The sequence below is a fragment of the Psittacula echo genome (genome assembly GCF_963264785.1).
Source record: "Psittacula echo genome assembly, chromosome: 1".
Lineage (NCBI taxonomy): Eukaryota > Metazoa > Chordata > Aves > Psittaciformes > Psittacidae > Psittacula > Psittacula echo.
Genome location: NC_137735.1, coordinates 94,798,413 through 94,816,446, shown reverse-complemented (window position 1 = coordinate 94,816,446; position 18,034 = coordinate 94,798,413). Strand labels below are relative to the sequence as shown.

Below are 18,034 nucleotides of genomic sequence, written 5' to 3'. Positions count from 1 at the left end.
TAAGATTCCCCCAGTGATAACACTGCACCATCCATCCCAAAGCAGTCAGGGCACAAAATGTACAGTATGCAGCTGCAGGCCAGAGGCCTCATCCCCCCTTTGGCACTTCAGCAAAAGAACACAGATGGCATCATTATAAAGCTTGTCACGTAGAGAGGGCCCGCTGGGAAAAATCTCAGGAGCCCTGCACAACCAAGATTAGAGGGAGATTTTAATCTAATTTTATCACTTTAAACAGTATTACCTGGGCTTCTTGGCATGCAGCTCTTCGTAGCAGGTTATCACTATTAGGTAAGACAGAAAAGAAAGTGGACGTTAGGTTGTGTAAGCTTAAAACAATTTGCTCATTTTTAAATGTAGGTACATACCCATTTTACACACACTCTGAGCACCACAACAGACAAAAACAAACGAACAGGTTAAGACTTATTTAACACATTTTAAGGATGAAACACACCTATTTAAGCACACATGCATATTTTATTTCTGCATGTGCACACAAACACCCTTTCTATAGTAAAGAAAAGCAGAAAACATCCGTAAGGACATGGACCTTCTTATTGAGCAAGTCCAGAGGAGGCCACAAAGATGCTCAGAGGGCTGGAACACCTGTCCTATGAAGACAGGGCTGACAGAGCTGGGCTTGTTCAGCCTGGAGAAGAGAAGGTTCAGAAGAGACTTTAGAGCACCCTTCCAGTACCTAAATGGGGCCTACAAGAAATATGCAGAAGGAAGAAATTCCCTACTGCAAGGGTGGTGAGGCACTGGCACAGGTTGCCAAGAGAAGGTGTGGCTGCCCCATCCCTGGCAATGTTCAAGTCCAGGCTGGACAGGGCTTTGAGCAACCTGATCTAGTGGAAGGTGTCCCTGCCCATCACCTTTAACCAAACTCAAACCAAATCCCTTCCAACCCGAACCATTCTATGATTCTGTGAGTCTATGAAAAGAAAGACCAGGATGCCAGTGTACTGAGATTATATAATCTACAAGACACTGTATAACTGTGATTTATTATTTAAATCGATACATAACTGTTCTCCAGATCTAAGGTGCGCATCTTTCCAATGTTAGTATTGTCTGTTATTTGCACTGAAGGCACATACCATTCTGGCAGCATAGAAGGGGTTTAGAGTAGACTTAAGTGTACTTAAGACCACGGACTTAAACCTTTGTGCATTGTAATTGTGAACTCCCCTCTCCATTTGCTCCTTTGTAAGCTGAACACATGTTAATGCAGGACCTACCACCCACCTAGGTCTGAGCATGGCCCAAAGCAGTAACTCAAGAGAGGTGAAAAATGACTCAACTCACTTAAATGAAGTTTAAAAACAAAGAAGAAAAGGTAAGTATTAGCAACGTCACTGACAATCAATTCAGAAATAAATTCCAGACTAATCCTTGTGCTTGCCATCAGTGACAGACCACATTAGCAAGGTGGCAAGCAAGGTACAGTTGGCAAACAAACTGGAGATAGAGCTACTGGGTGAGGAACAAAATTGCATTCTTCCCCAGACCAAAAAATGCCCTTGCAGACAAAACAGGGAGTCCTGTTCTGCACTGCTCAAAGTCACACCAGTCCTCTAGATACCAGACACTCCCCCTCCTTGCTAAAACCAAAGAACTTCTTCAGCATGCCCTTGTCAATAGTTGTCAAGACAGTATATTTTTGCCTCAAAAATACCTAGTACAAAAAAAATCCAATTACAGTCAGCATATCAAATTGAATACACCAATTAAAAGGATTCAAGGCCAACCAGGAAAAACAAGTGACTAGGAAAGCAGAACACTCCTGCCACAAAGTGTGGCTCACCAGGCCAAATCCTGCAACGGGAATGGCAGAAGGCAAGGCCTTGGTCAGAACTCTGGACCCAAACACAAGTGCGATCTATTCAATTCCATGCTTTCATGGTGTTTATCTGTTTCTGGAGCTACGTAAGCTGCTCTTTCTGGCATCACCAAAAGACGCCGCAATGCCATAATAGGAGAAGCAGGGTGACTTCATGTGAGATACAAAGCTTGGGTCTGAAAAAATAACTCTATTTCAAAAAAGCCACAGATTTATTCCTGGCAATAACAGAAAGACAAAGGAAGAATTCAAGCATGGAGAAAGAAAATATGTGAATAATACCTCAACAGGATAACAAGTAACTGTCTGGCTAAAAACCCAGATTCCTCAGAGGAATGCTCTTAACTATCATGTTTGCTCCTCAAAACAAAAGGAGTAAGTCATTTGTAGTAGGCACCTAACATATTACTTAGAGGAGCAACAAACTTGGTTTTGGTTGCAGTAATATAATGAAAGCACTGTAGTTACAATAACTACCTCTGAGAAGGTTTTGTATTCCAAGCTAAACAACACTGTCACAGCTAATTCCATTTCAATCAAGACAGCATGACAGGCTAAGTCCACACTGTGCTACTGAGGGCACAAGCCCTCATTTGGGACTTCTTTTCCCCCCTGTGACTATGCATGGCCAGAGCAAACACAAAGCAATTGCGGCTTCAGTATGTGAAGTTGAAACACAATGGGGTATCAAGAAAAAACCACTTTCAGATGATGGCTGCACAGTTGACAACTGCTGTCCTAAGCATACTAAAAAATTCTACTCAGATTCATGTTATCTGTTTACTTCACATTGATGCCATTTTGTCCCCAGGTCAAGCTGTGTCACATCGCCAGCCAGTACATTTTCCTGGTGCCTGCAACCTTATGCTGCAGCGTTAATCACCTTTAAAATGGAGTCCAGCACAGCTTTTCAAATGCAAGTAACAGATACTGTGCTCTCTGACCCAATCTGCAAAGACCCTCAAAACAACTGTCAAGGATGCAAGCTTGATTCAACTCACTGAAGTCTTCACCATAAAACTAAGGCTTGACAGTTTAGACGTCAACATTTATGCTTATGTTCGCCTGCACTGAAGCATCTACAGAAACAGAAGTAGTCTACCCTGACATATATCATTTTGGTGTCAAAAGGAAAAGTTTAGGTTCTGAGACCAGAAGAACCTGTCCAGTAATTTACAGGTGATTTGTCTCACCTCTCCAGTAGCATAGCACCCACAATTCCATGCCACCCCAGCCATACTCAAAGCATTTCCACTGATTCAACTAGGACATATATTTCAAAGTCATCTGAGTTTGGCTTAAAGATGTCCAAAGTTTGGCTTAAAGGTGCCATGTAATAGGAAAAAATGTATTTCCTTAAAATGCTACATCAACATTTAACTTATCTTCACAGTTCATTAGAAATAGCACATGTGCACTCACAGGAGTGTATCTGCGAAAGCAGCAGTCATCCTCCTGGATCAGGCTCTTGCCTTCACTCATCTTATATGGCTCACTTAAAGTACTGTAAGTGGGTCTGGAAGTCCTGTGCAGGTCCTATCAAGTAATAAATACAGCTAGAAAAATGTTAATAATAGCAAAAAGGTAGTTTCTTAATGTCTTCTGTCTTGGTATGTATTGTATTATAGATTATCAAAATAATCTATACTCTAATGCAGATTAGATTATTCTCTGGCTGCATATCAGCACCCAGAGAAAAGACTTAAATAATAAACATAAGATTCTGTTGATTTTTTGTACTTTGTCGACTAATACTAGGTAGTAACAAAGCCTCTTCAACCATACCAGAACATGGGCAGGTGGAGGCTGAGGGAAATTGCTGCATTGCCTTAAAGAACACAAAGAGATTTATTCTGACTTGCACCATATCCACAGCAAACTAAAAACCAATTTTTACTTAATGCTTCCCCAAAGGGCTTACAGACACAACTCCAGCCTTAAAGCAAACGGACGTGGAGTATTCTGCTGGCCAACCCAGGGCTGCCTTCCCGCTGTAAGAATTAAGGATCACACAGTTTATAGCCCAGCCAACTTGCTTAAGCAGTAAAAGATTGGGAGACAGAGAGGAACAAGCAGTGGCAGTGGGGTATGAAAGAAAGAGGGTGTCCTAAGCTGAACCCACAGGCAGAACTTTGACTGGTTCAACAAAGATAAACTCAATCCTGCAAGGCTGGCAGCCACTGCAGTGGGGGGTCTTTGGAGAACAAAGCAAGCAGGCTTATGCCAAAGCAAGGAACCAACACAGAAATAAAGGAAGAGCAACTGTCCAGAGCTCACCATGTGCCAAGCCATGTCAGGCTGCCAGAACACACCAGGCTATGAGAGCACAACATCTGTACAACTTGCTTAAACAGCAGCTGCTCTGATTTGTCTGCAAAATCTCTGGCACAGGACTGGTGGCCACTGCTCCTGTCCCAGGTATTTTCAGCTAGAATAGGGAATTAACACTCTTACATACAACCACAAAGATCCACACAGTTGAGTATGTGTGCTCCTCCATCTCAGGCTGCATCCTCTGCCCAAGTACCAGGAGGGGCCAGAGCTGAAAGGTCAGTTCCTATAATGAAAAGTCAGCCAGAGAACCGACAAACTCAACAAGAAGACACCAAACCTGAAACCAAGAAGCTGTTTGAGGCCCACAGCTGCATCACTGGTAAGCCTCTGTCTTACAGACAACCAAACCAACTGCCTTAAAAGTGACCATACTACGAATGTATAAAGAAGCTCCTGTGTGAGATCCCATTTTAAAAAGATTAGCAGCATTAAATTTAAAACTATTAGGTATATTCAAGCAAGCAGCAGACTAAAAAGTCTCCTGTTCAGTGTCTGCCTCAAAACACAAAGTTTTGTGAGCAGAAACATGACTAAAGCTGTGCATACAGGCTCATTCATTCAAGAGCTGTAAAAGAAATCCTGAAAGAGATTTTATCTTAGCAGAGAGCTTTTTGGCTGCTTCCAATATGGCAAGAGCACAGCATCCTCTTTACTGGATATTAGCATTTATTTCCAGCTTGGCTTCAGAAGGGAATGAAAGACAAATCTTAGTTTTCATCAGCTTTACCCAAGACTCAGAATTTATACTGGTTTTTGACAAGGTTTTGATGAAATAAAGTCAGCCACTCAGGAACTACACGCAAAAAGGTGGCAAAGTGAGTTACCAGCTGGCAAATAAGCAGAAGAGACTAACATCCAAATTACAGATAACAATAATACTCAGATTACTGGCAAGCAGTTAAAGATGCCTTGCCAGCATTTTCTGTGGAGAAAGTCAATACTTTAACATCTACAGAGCAAAACTGAGCACCTGACGAGTCCACCATTTCAGTGCAGTACCAAAGGTCCCTCCCCACCGTGCCAAAGTGATGATCACTTACCCAGTGACACCACAGTGACACAAACCTGAGAATCAGTTAAGCTGATGTCCATCATGTCAGAGATTAAATTTCTGCTGCTTTGATGCAGCTGGTGACTCACTGCACCACCTGGACATACAAAGAACAGCAGCAGCTCAGTTCAGTAAAGGTGACCCAGGACATAAAGGTGAGAGAGGCTTCCAAATCGCGTGGAGATTTTTAAACAATTATATAGTATCTTTATCTGTAATCAACCCCACATGTATAAGTTAAACAGAAGTACATTATGTGAATGAGCATGTATCTGACAATCTGCATACCCTCTAAGCTTTGATCTAGTACATTAAATTCAGTGTCCTTCGTACCTGTAGCATGATACACTATAGACTGAAATCATGCTAATACATAAATTCATGCAATCCAGAGAAATTAAAGGGAGACAATCTTACATGTGACAAAGTTATCTTCTTAGTTCTCCAGTGCTACAAGAGTATTTGCTATCCTAAATGCAAGGTTTTTAAAATGTATCTGTTTATGAGGAATAAAGGAATTTTAAGATTCACTAAGGTTTTGTAAGGACAGCAATAGGATTTTAGCTAACAGTAGTTCAACCAGACATAAAGCCAAGCATTTTACTTGCCACCTCCCGATCAATGTCTCTTTTGAGGAGGCACCTTCTGTCCTATTATATACTTCTAAGAAGTGAATCACAAATGGGGGAGGGGGAATCAGCACAAGGGTCCCTTTTTACTTCTCCCATTCATCCAAAACCCCCTTATTTTTAAATCAGTCAGTATTTGAACAGACACCTCCAAAGATGAAAGGCCAACATACTGACCCAGAAACTAAATGCCGCTTGAGGAAAGTATCGTACAAGACTGGGCTAAGAAGCTCCTCAACTTTTACAGTTATGGTCATCCACAACCTTTAGATTAACCTGTTGATGAACCATTACACACCAGTGCCCTTCTTTCCTCTACAGCCTATGGAGCACAAGGCTGTTCACATGAAACCCCAGAGCACAGGCTGCAGGAGGGAGACATCCAGATCCATTTCCAGGCAAGGAACAGTCACGGGAAACAAGTCTGGAAAAGGTAACTCTCTTTTTGTCCTTATTTGTCCACACAGTATCATATAAAGTCTTACAGGTACTCCAGAGCATTTCTGTCCCGATGCGCACATAGACTACAGAAGAGTTGCCATTTATTTGCAGGACACATTGTTATTTACAATACCTCCACTTAATGCAGGCATCATAGGTTCTGCATCCAAAAAGGAGAACGAACCTTGAGAAGTCAAGAAGGCAAATGATCATTTCCTTGCAAGAGTAATATCTGAGAAAACCCATGAGGATGGAAAATGGAAGAAGAGGGATGCAGGATGAGAAACAAAATTTTCCTCAGCTGCCAATAAATGAGCAACAACTCAGACAGCTAATTCCAAGAAGTCGGAAGCTAATCTAAACTGATGATGTGCTAAAAGCAAGCCCCTTCATCAGACACTCCAGTGATGCCAGGAACCCAAGCACAAGACTTCTCTAAACCTTTAATCTGTTCTAAAAAGGGCAAATACAAGTCTAGGGAAGTATGCCTCATGCATAGTAATTTGGCCTCTGATGTCAATAACAGCAAGCCTCAGGGCCAAAATAGCCCTCATTAACCTCTTCAAGTGTTGCCTGCAGCAGTTTGCCCATGGGGCAAAAAGCACCTCTCATGCTCCCCACACAAACGGTATATAAACTGGGAAGAGGGAATGCACAAAACAACAACAAAAAAACCAAACCAAAAGCCATTACCACATCTGGAGGCACAACAAGCTGTAAAGAAGGATCCTGACCTATTCCCCGCTGTCCAGCAGCCAAAAGGTAAGATCTTCACTGTGCACAGTGTACCACACATGGTAGGACTGCTGAGACTGCCTCTGAATTTTTACACTCTTGCAATTAGGTTCTTGTATCACTCCTCATTTTTTCTATTCCCTGGCTAAAACAATCCTGCAGCTAAATGGTTATCATTTTTTCCAAACAGTATTTAAATGTCTGAAAGCAGTACTTTACAGTTGTGCTTCAGCCTACATCAAAATCACACAGACCTGTTTGTCATCACAGGATTTCCCACCTTGCATTTCCAATTTCTTTGGTTTTTCCCCTTTCAAATATGAGGGAAGATTGAAGAACGGGATGTGTAAACATTTTTTCTTCCCCCACTACATTGTATGGGTTAGGCACCAAGCCTACAACTTGGTGAAAATAACCCCCAAGCACTGAAATTTAGATACCAAAAGTTTCCCTTTTGTTTGCCTTTCATATTTTCCTCCTTATTTACTGCAGTCGAAGTGGAATGCAAGCTCAAGGGTCCACTGAGATTACACAAAGGCATCAAAACCCCCCAACTTGTTTCATGCTTACAACATTTACAACACAGCAGTATACTATGTAATCCTTCTCCATCTGTGGGTCCATGCAAATGTACGCCTGAAACCATGACCTTGTTATCACTGCTTTCACACAGTTATTCTCCGTCCTACTGCAGCCTGCCTTACAATCAGCAATTACAAGGAAAAAGGTAATGAGGGAGAGGTTTTTTTGCTGTTTGCCCTGCAGCGAACAAAGTCTTACTGCTTCTGGTAAGAAGTAAGCAATTAAAGCAGATGTATCATTCAAAACAAAGACTGATTTAATGCAAAAGTCTCCAGCCAAAGGGAAGCAAAGAAGGAAAGTACAGCAAACAACATAAACTGATTTATTTTCTTAAGTTTTCCACCGAGGTTTCCACAGCATTTTCATATAAGCAGAAAAGAACACTGCTAAAATCATGACGTAGTAATTAAACAGACATTAAGACAGTGACAGAATAAACAGCACCAAAAATATCCAAAAGGTTTTAAAAATAATTTGGCTATACTTGCATTCTAGTGAAACGTATTAATCATAATCTTAAAGGACAGGGATTAAAAATAAGCCTGGCTATTCAAAAACTGCAAGACGATTTTGCTTACTATAAGGAACATGCTATCCACAGACAATGGAAATGTCCCGCTAGGTATAACTTATGCAGCAGCTGATGGGTTCCTTCTGACTAGGTGCGTGATAACGGCAAAGCAGGCGCACCATGGAGGCACAGTGCACGGTGGCTGCTGCTAGGACCAGGCCTCAAGGCACAAGTGCTGATGCAACACAAACCTGGCATCATTCATGATGTGTATGGCACCACGAAGAGAAAAACAGAAGAGGAAAAATAGGCTCAAGACCACCATGCTGTGTGATGACAACCCTCTGCACATCTTCCCTGCCCATCCCTGGCAGTGTTCAAGGCCAGCTTAGACAAGCTTTGAGCAACCTGGTCTAGTGGAAGATGTCCCTACCCATGGCAGGGGGGGTGGGTGGAACTAAATGATCTTTAAGGTCCCTTCCAACCCAAACCACTCCGTGATTCCATGATTCACATCAGCTGGCACCAGTGGCACCATTTGCAGGTGTAGGGCCTCTGGTTTTATTCATCCTTGTCTTGGTTTAAGGCAATGACACACACTCGGCTGATGGCATTTGCTTTTAAAGTTAGAAGAGAGACATCTTTCTCCTCTCCAATAGGCCCCAAAACTACTCAAGTCACCATAACAACACCTCTGTTGAAAACTACCACCTCAAACTTACATCAGGGCCAAGGCGGGAAACCACAAAAAGGAACCAAGCCCTCCCCAGGTCATGGCTGCTGAGTGGGAGGGAAAGCCATCCCCTCAAGCTGCCGGAGCCGCTCTGAGGGCAGCACTCTAGAACATGGGAGCCAGAGGATCCCGTCTTAGCCAGCGGACCAGCACCCTGGGCATCCCAGCTGAAAGCGGCAGCCTGTGGGCACACAGCCGGGGCGGCAGCTCCGCTCTCCCGCCTCCCAGCCCGCTCCGCCCCGGCCCGGCCCAGCCCCGGGCAGCAGTTACCAGTGTTTCCCATAGAGCCAGTTCCCGCCCCAGCTCAGTAGGGAGACCCCGAACGTGGTTTTCTTCCAGTGAGTCCTCAGCGTCGTCAGCACTTTCATCGCTGCGGCCATGCCGCCCGGTGCCGGGGCACACCGGCCTCCCCTCAGCAAGGGCCGGCGGGAACCGCCGCGCCGCTGCCCAGCCCGGCGCGGCTCGGCTGGAAACGGCTCCCCCGGCTCCGGCGTTCCGCACAGAGACGCTGTCGCGGCCCCGCTGGACTCCGGACCCCGGCTGTGGGGGGTCTTTAGCTAACCTGCTCCCCACGATGGAGCACAGGGCTGAGATCTCATCCCGCACCCACGTAACGGTGCGCCAGCCTTGGGCTGTCAGTGCCCCCAGATGCCACCCTGGCACCCTACCTCGGTTTAAAAAAGAAGCAATATACAGATCCCAAGGACAAGTGTTTTCACACTCACCTGTGTGCCAGCTCTCAGCGAGCCTCACTGTGTGGATGCCCTCCAGCACATGAAGTGACCTGCATCCATGGATGCTTGTCAGCAGGCCCGAGCAAGGGGAGCAAGAGACTTTCTGTGTAGCTGAAGGCAAAATTGAATAGGTGGGGTTTTTTCACACTGATGAGAAATATCCATGGTGTCCCCCCCAGAGCTCCCTAGGAAATATTTCAGAAGATTCAGCTAAAGCAATGTTGTCTAGGGAGTACCTGGGGTTTGCTTTTTAAGCCCCACCAACGGGATGGCTGAAGGCACTAGGAGAAATGTCTCCAACCATGCATGGAAAACAGGCTGTGCTCACAAAGGGTGCCATGCAGCCATGAACAGCATGAACGTCCTGCCAGGGAAAAGTGAAAACACAGCCAACTGGCAAGACCAGCTCCAGGAATGCTGGATACAGTGTTCAAAGCCAGGTTGGATGGGGTTTGGAGCAACCTGGTCTAGTGGAAGACGTCCCTGTCCATGGCAGGGGAATGGAACTGGATGAGCTTTATGGTCCCTTCCAACCCAAGCCATTCTGTGAGTCTGTGGTTCTGTGTGACCTGAACTCACTTTGGGACAACCTAATGGTGGTGGCCTCTTCTAGCATTAACACCTGAAAGATGATGAGCAGCCTCAGAGATTTCACAGCAGTGCTGAGTGGAGGCATGTGTGGCTGATAGCCAGAGAGACCCTGTCCTATGAGGAAGGAAGAGATGTCAGTCCATTCAGAATGAGCCACTGGCTAAATAAGTGGGGTGAGGAAGCAACGCTGCTTTTGTAGACAACAGCCCTTCTCTTGGCAGGGCCCTGGACTTGAGGGTTCAAGGCAACAAGGAGACAGTCTGTCAGGGACCAGCAGGTCAGGGTAATGAACATAGCACTGGACAGAAGATTTTTTTCTCCAGAATGTTTTTTCCCTCCTGCCAAATGCAATTTTCAACATTTACAAAAATATGAAAGTCAATAAAATGGATTTTCTGTAAAGAGCTTGCCGAAATCCTTCTACGTAATGCTGTCCAGATGGGATGTGAGTGGCAACCTAAGGGGGCCGCTTGGGGCCAGATTAGGGACTATGAGTATGCAAAAGTCTGTTCTGCAAAAATCGAGTTGATGCAGAAGATGGTCCAGAAGACACTCTGCTGTTAGTGATAAGGAAAGCAGATTAAACCCTATGGATTATTTTCCCTATGATGTTTTGGGGTTTCTTTTCCCTTCATTTTGTAGAGTAGAAGATTTGGGATTTGTTTTTCTAAGAAAAACATTAAATGGTCAGCTCCTGATGAATATTTCAGGTACACCCCACCCAGTAGCCATTGCTTCCCACATAAATATTCCAGGTTCATCTGTCCAGTGTATCTCAGCGTGCTGAGTACGGGTGCTTGATGTGCTGCTGAATGTTCCAGGCGATGTGGCGTGATTAAACGTCTTACATTTTTTTTGGTGTTGTCCTACTTTTTGTGAGGATTCAGGTGGTGTGGTCAATTGCTAACAGCAATGATAGCAACAGATACTAGTACTCCCATCTTTTCCTCAGCTTATGAAAATATTATGTGCCAATAAATACTTTTCAAATTCATAATTCTCATGAGGTGCCATAAATAATTTACAGGCGTCTATAACTTCCTGTTTCACAATCAACTCTACTGAGTACAGTTGTGTTTATTAATGATGCTTCCAAAACAAGCTTGAATTTTTTAAATAAATCCTCTTTAATATGCCAATACATGTTTGGAGCAGTCAGAAAAATGCTTGAATGTATGAAAGAACTGAATGTCGCTAGATGCCTGCATGAAAATGTTCCTGGGTTCCTATGTGTGAAAGCACATCAGGGTTAGTATAAATGAGAGTTTTTAGCTCACAATTATGTATGTCTTTCAACATCCCTAGCAGAGGGACTTGACCCTCCTCTGAGCAGGGTGGCTGGACTAGATGAGCTCCAGAGGTCCTGCCCCACCTCCACCATTCAGGGACTGTGTGATGTTGTCCGACAATTTGGGGTGGTGATTTTGAGATGGGGCTTTTTTAAGAGACCTGCTCTTACAAGGCAGAAACACTGCAGATAACAATAACAGATTGTGCGCTTGTCTTATTACTTGGCTTTACTTAGGATGCAGCATCCATTCTGAAATCCCTCCCGGCAAACATGTATGTCCTAGTTCTTGACTGTGGCTGTCTGATCACCCTCAAGGTAGATCACAACTGCCATGCTGCTGTGCGCACCAGGTACTTCTCTTTTAGCTGTCCTAGTTTTCTGCATGTCATATCAATAGAAGCAGGTATTAGAGTATGTGTACTGGAAAATGAGAAGATAAAGTGTTTATCCTGAACGTCCTCTAGATTATGTAGTGTATTATGTATTATAGGCCAATTAAAATGACTGCTACCTTTTTCAGAAGCTCAGAGGAGGCTGGAATACATGTTTTGTTTTATTCTGATTACTAGATGGTTTGTGGGGGAAAAAAATTGAGTAATTCAAAAAGCTTTTCTGCAACTCTAATACTTGACTGGTGACGTGTCACCTAAAATTATCACACAAATTGTGTGTGAAGAGGGGTGAGTACCTCATCCCTGTTGCTCAGGTCTGACCCATTTTTTGAAGAGCAAAAATGTCATCGTGTTTCTACCACCAGCGCCAGGCCTATTGCAAGAAAAAGCCTCAGATACATGACTGTGCTTCAGGGATGTACTTGTTTGTAACTTTAGGAAAGCCACATGCTCAACTATCTAATTTCTCTTCTAAGCCAGAGAATGTGGATGAAATAATATATGTGGGTGAAATTTGTTGATTCCTTGGCAATGACCTACAGTTGACCAGGCCAGAGAATGACTTAGTCTTCTTGTCCAGCACAATCTGTCCTCAGGTCCTCATCTTAGCTAACTCATCTGGACTGCTGTTTTTCTGTTGCTATTTCTCTGTTGTTGCTGTTTCTCTGGCAATGGGATTGAACATAGATAATCATTTTACTGAAGTTACTGGTTTCATCATTTGATATGTAGTTTTGAGTGGGAGCTTCAGAATCAGGAACAGAAGTCCTGCTTACAGTCACCAGTTAGTACCAGTCGGGCTTTATTCAAATTCATGGTCTGAAAGCTAATTCTAGCCATGTGGTCTATAGGTAAGCCTCATATGGCTGAACTGCATGACCCTATTTGCATCTCTGCTAAGTTCTGTATCAGCGCTGTACAAGGGCAGAGAAGAGTTTTTCATGATGGTAGTGTAAAGGATATATGCCTGTGCATGCGCAAAAGAAACAGACAGTGTAGTCATTCTATCGTCCTTATAGTGATGAAGAATTGAGACCCCTCTGCCTGCTGGTTATTCTGGCATTTGTGACTCAGCTAAGGATAGGCTGAGGGTATAAAATAGCAGTGCTGTCATTCATACCTCCTGCCATCAAGGTGATCGTATGTCTTCAGGTGCTTCTGTGCAAGTAAAATGCAGCTAGCTGCTTGTATTGCAAAGAGACCAGATTTATGGCTGTGTAGAAGCTGCGTGTTTGTCACACCAATGTAAGCCTGTGTTCCTGCTAGAGCGAGGCAGGGTTGTTTCTGATTGTAGTCTGCCCCCCCTGCTTTCTACAGATGATTAATATCAGTGCAAAGCTTTTGTACAGCTGATGAGAAAAAAACCTAGGCTCTAAATCTCTCGTGTCTGGCACAGCAAGGGAGGTTATAATTTGCTTTACTTTAATTCTACAGCACCTGAACGCCAAGCATGATTTAAGGTGGGGAAGAGCCCTTTTGCTTGGTAGATGGCAGCAGGCCTGTCTCTCTAGATGAGGCTGTGGGATTGGAGCTCCAGCCTTACAGGCTCGTCACCCTCCAGCTTTTCTCTCCCTGCAAGCGATGGGCACAGGCTGGCTGCAGACAGAGCTTTTTCTCCATTCCACCCCTGGCCACCATCCTGTGTAAGAGAGGGGAATGCTGCAGCCACTGAAGCTAATCAAAGAAAGTTCCTACCTGTGAGAGCAGAGAAACTTCATGATGGATTCTCTTGCCCTCATTTCCAGCTCAGTCTGGAGGTGTGAGTCCCCAGGGTAGTCATGTCCGCAGTTAGTGCCTGCTCCACTGGCTTGGAGAAAGATCTGAATAGCACTGGCAGGGTTTTTGGTTGGTTAGCAAATTCTGCACAAGAATAATCTCTCCCCTTTCTTCCCTTCCATGCTCTTCTCTGGCTCTTCTGTACGCAGAACACGACATGTGCTTCACCATCCCTAGAAGGAAATTCAGGACTGTGCCTAGCATATTTCTGCAGCAAAAACCCACCGCCTTTACACCCTGCCCCCTCTTCCACGACTGAGCTATTACATAGAAATATTCCCTCATTCTCAGAGTTTATTAACCTTTTTTTTTCCAAGGGAATGAATAGAGATATTCATAGCTTTTGAACAGCCGCAGAAACCCATTAAATTGCTCTGTGGCAGTCTTGTCAGGAGCTTGTTCCTTTAGCACAGACAGATTTCAAAAGGCTCTGCACTCACTCCCAACCTATTTGGATTCAGTAAATGCAGGTGCCATTGTGGAAGTGTCTAGTGGGAGGTGTCCCTGCCTGTTGCAGGGGGATTGGAACTGGATGATCTTTAAGGTCCCTTCCAACCCAAACCATTCTGTGATTCTGCAGTTAGGGTGAGCAGCCCCGAGTCCTAAGTTTTAAATGTAGCAGGGCAATAGACAAAATGGCCCTTAAGAAAGTCCTGCTGATGCAGGCTAAGGCCACTCATCTCTGAGCTCATGCTGTTACTATGGCACTGCTACATATTAAGGGACTTTGCATAGCAAATAGTACAACACAGGGAGGGAGAGAGAAAGAGAGACATCAAATGCATAGTGCAGACATGCTCATGGTATGTGTGTGCCACTATAACCAGCATCTATTTGGAAGGGATGTAGCCATCAATCAGCATGCTGGTAATACCCAACCTCTTCTGGGCTTATACCTGCAAGCAGGTATTTTCACTTGTGCAGACAGAATCTGAGTGATTTAAACCATGAGAATCTCCAGTCCTGCATTTTGATTCTGGCAGAGATTAATGCTCATTGTTCAATAGCCAGAGTAAATGTCGTATTCTCTTCATTTATCCCTGTTGTACAGTGGGATGAGATGGTGTAAAAATTTAAGGCTTTTCTTGATTTCTCTCTGTCCAGAAATGTGATGTTGCGTACTACTTACCTGTGTTTACGTTAAGATATCATCTACTTGAAAATCCAGCTGCTGCTATATGCCGTCCTGGTTACATCCTATAGCCAGATGATCCTATATTCAGAAGAGCTTCTGAAAACTACAGTTACATCTGTAACAATGATTCATTTTTCACTGAGGCAGTGACAGCCTAATCCATGGACCAGATGGAGTGGGGCCTTGGGCAATTGTAATCAAAGAGCAGCAGCCACGGTTTGAAGGAAAAAGAGAGTCCCAGTTGGTTTCCTATTAAATGCTTCTATTTTCATTCTGTTTTGACTCAATTGTGTGCATCACCACGGCCCACTGAACACATCTGGCTGACATCTTAGATTGCATACCCAGCACATTACTGTGTTTGCTCAAAGTTTCACTTCTTCCAAAGTCAGTTGGCAGTGCTCTGTGATGGCAAGTTGGGTTATCCTTCTACTTAGGTGGAGTTGGGGGAGCAACAGAATCAGTTGCAGGCAGTGGCGGGCTGAAAAGATCCATCACTGTAATGATGAACCACTCCCATGCCTCTTCACCAGCGAAATATCTTTGCCTCTGTAGAAGCTAAAAGATTAATTTATCATGGATTTTGGAGCACAAAATATGGCCACTTAGGAAGAATATAATCCTGCTGGGTTACTATCAATTGGTCTACTTTAATCCCTGCCAAATGATATATCCCACATCTAATACTGACAATTGCTCATGAATTGTTACTGGCCATTTCATTGGTCTGTGAAGCAAAGGTCTTGATGTTTTCATGTGCTGATGAATGCATAACTATACTTTGTTGGTTTTTTTTTCTTTTAAAATGGTTAAATTAGAATAAAATCTGATATTCAGCTTTTTCATTGTCTCCCAGCTTTCAGTTATTTCAAAGCTTACCTTTTTACTCCTCCCATGAGGGAAAGGTTGCTGGAGATACAGATCCTGTCATACATACTGCTTCCTTAGGTTTTGCAAGACATTAGAGAGTTCTTCCAACCATCTTTTCTGTATAAACTCTGTATAAGCATTTTCAGCAAATGTATTTCAATAAGCTCTGTATCTAGTTTGGGTTTTGTACAGCTTCACATTGCATTTATCTTCCAGAAAGTTCCCAAGTGATATGGTTTTAAAAATTGTTATGTTGTTGTTGTTATTCTTGTGTTACTAATTGACATTGTAATTATGACACTGACATTCCTTTTGAACTCCTTGTAGTTTCTTTCACTGCATAGAGTGTATTTTCTTTGAATTCATATCACATTGTGGTCTGGTGTCAGTTCAAAGGTTGGCTTTGCTTTTTGCACTGGTTAGGCATTCTTTTCACTTAATATGCTGCTGTAAGGATCTATAATAAGATAATGCTGGGGGCAGTGTAAGACTCTGGGACTTAACAAGGCTAGATTAGAACAGTCTTGTATTTTACATTAAATGAAAGCAGTTTGAGCCACAGTTACAAACCTGCTATCCATGCTCTCAAAATGCACAGGCGTTATTGACTCCATTTATGTGACATCTTTTCTTGCTTTGTTTTCTTGCTTTCCGTTTCAAAGAACAGATGGGAAGAGTAATTTCAGTACTGAATACCATAAGGTACCTGGAGTAAAGTAAATTAAGGAAATACCATAAGTGCAAGAACGAAGCAGTTAAACCTCTAAGAGGAGATTTACAATTAAGAATTAACAGAGAAGATACCCTTTGCCAAGAGACAGAAACCACTTGGTTCAGACTGAATCTTGCAGAGGATGAACAGGGCTCTGACATTACAGATACATGGAGAAACTCAAGTCATAGAAAAAAGGATATTTAAGATGTCAACATGTAAAACAGTTTATGCACAATGGAACAGGTAACATAAGTTGGGACAATGTGTATTATATGATGAAAGATGCAAGGAGTACTAAGGATTACATTGCTTTACAAAAACATATGAGTACCAACAGAAGGAATATAGGATGGGTAAGGAAAACAAGGACAGCACAGCTTGCTTAGGTAAAAATTATATAGCAAAAAATGTACAACATAGCAGCCAAAGATGAAATTGTGTAAGTGGAAGTAAATAGGACATTTATTTTTTAACTTTTTCACAGAAGCAAATGCGTTGCCAGAAATACTTTTAGAAGACGCTTGTAGGAGAGTAAGACATAGCAGGAAGTAAATATAGAAACCAGAATGGACAGTAACAAGCTTAATAAGCACTAAGAAGTATGTGAACAAAACTGGAAAATATATTGGAAACTGGGAAATATATTGGAAAAGGCATAATTTATAAAACTGACCCAGGAAAGAACTCAATTGAATACAGAGCAGACCTGGAAAAGTCTTTCTCCTTTAGCTTCATGCTACTACCTCCTCTCTGCAATTACTGTCTTTAGGAAAATTACTCTTAAATTAGAGGCAAAGGGGGGATGTTGGTAGGATCGTTGGACGGAGGATGTTACAACAGGTACTGTCACATTTTCTTTGTAGGAACAAAACACAGTATCTTCTAGTGCCAGACCTGCTAGGACAAAGCTAGGAAAATAATATGGAAAAGTTCTAGGCAATGCAAATAACGTATGAATAAATGGCATTAACTGAAAAAGTCAAATGAGTAGATTGTGGGTGAGATGACAGAGGAGGGCCTGTCCACGTGGATAAGCAAAATAAATAAATTCATTGGGAAGGCTGGTAACACAGAGACATTGGCCCCTAATCTAGCTGCTTGCAGCAACCACTGCTGTGCAGTGATGTTTAATGGATGTGCAATGTCAATATTAATACAGTCTGAGAAACTGAAGGAGTTCATTAGGGGACTCTGTTACAGTGGTTCACAGCACAAGAGGTAAGTTATGCGCTTATTTCTCTAAAGATGCTGTTAGTGGTGCTGCAAAGCTGTGTTCAAAGTTGAAAAACAATGACTTCTGTGCCAGTGAAATGTGATATTGGCGTGTTTTGGTAAATAGAGTGAATTTGGCTTTAACTTACAGAAAAGAGTGCTTGCTGAAATTGGCCATGTTACAGTCAGCCAAGCCAGTTCCTCATAGAAATTACTGTTTGCAGTTACATGCACAGCTGGCAGGCATTTGGGGGACCCAGACCCACTCACAGATACCTGTGTGGAAATGCAGTAGGTGCAGCTTAGAATTAGATTTGGTGGGTAATGATATGACTTAGAAAAACAACCAACTGAATATCCAAATTTTTGTCCAACCTTGAACAAAAGACAGATTGTGATTGCCAGAGCTATAGCTGAGAGACTATAGAGAAAATAATGTTATTAGCAGAATTACTG

At 43.0% G+C, this 18,034-nt stretch overlaps 1 protein-coding gene across 1 annotated transcript in view; it reads right to left on the bottom strand.

Annotated features, from left to right (window-relative positions):
• The window catches only part of AGK (acylglycerol kinase), a gene marked incomplete at both ends in the record, with an annotated part of 34,408 nt that extends 25,166 nt beyond the window's left edge, over window positions 1–9,242 (bottom strand). The window contains 2 exons of the mRNA XM_080619997.1: window positions 245–284; window positions 9,133–9,242. Coding sequence (XP_080476123.1) covers window positions 245–284; window positions 9,133–9,242 — 150 coding nt within the window. The remainder of the gene's footprint in view (window positions 1–244; window positions 285–9,132) is intronic.
• Between the last annotated feature and the right edge of the window lie 8,792 nt (window positions 9,243–18,034).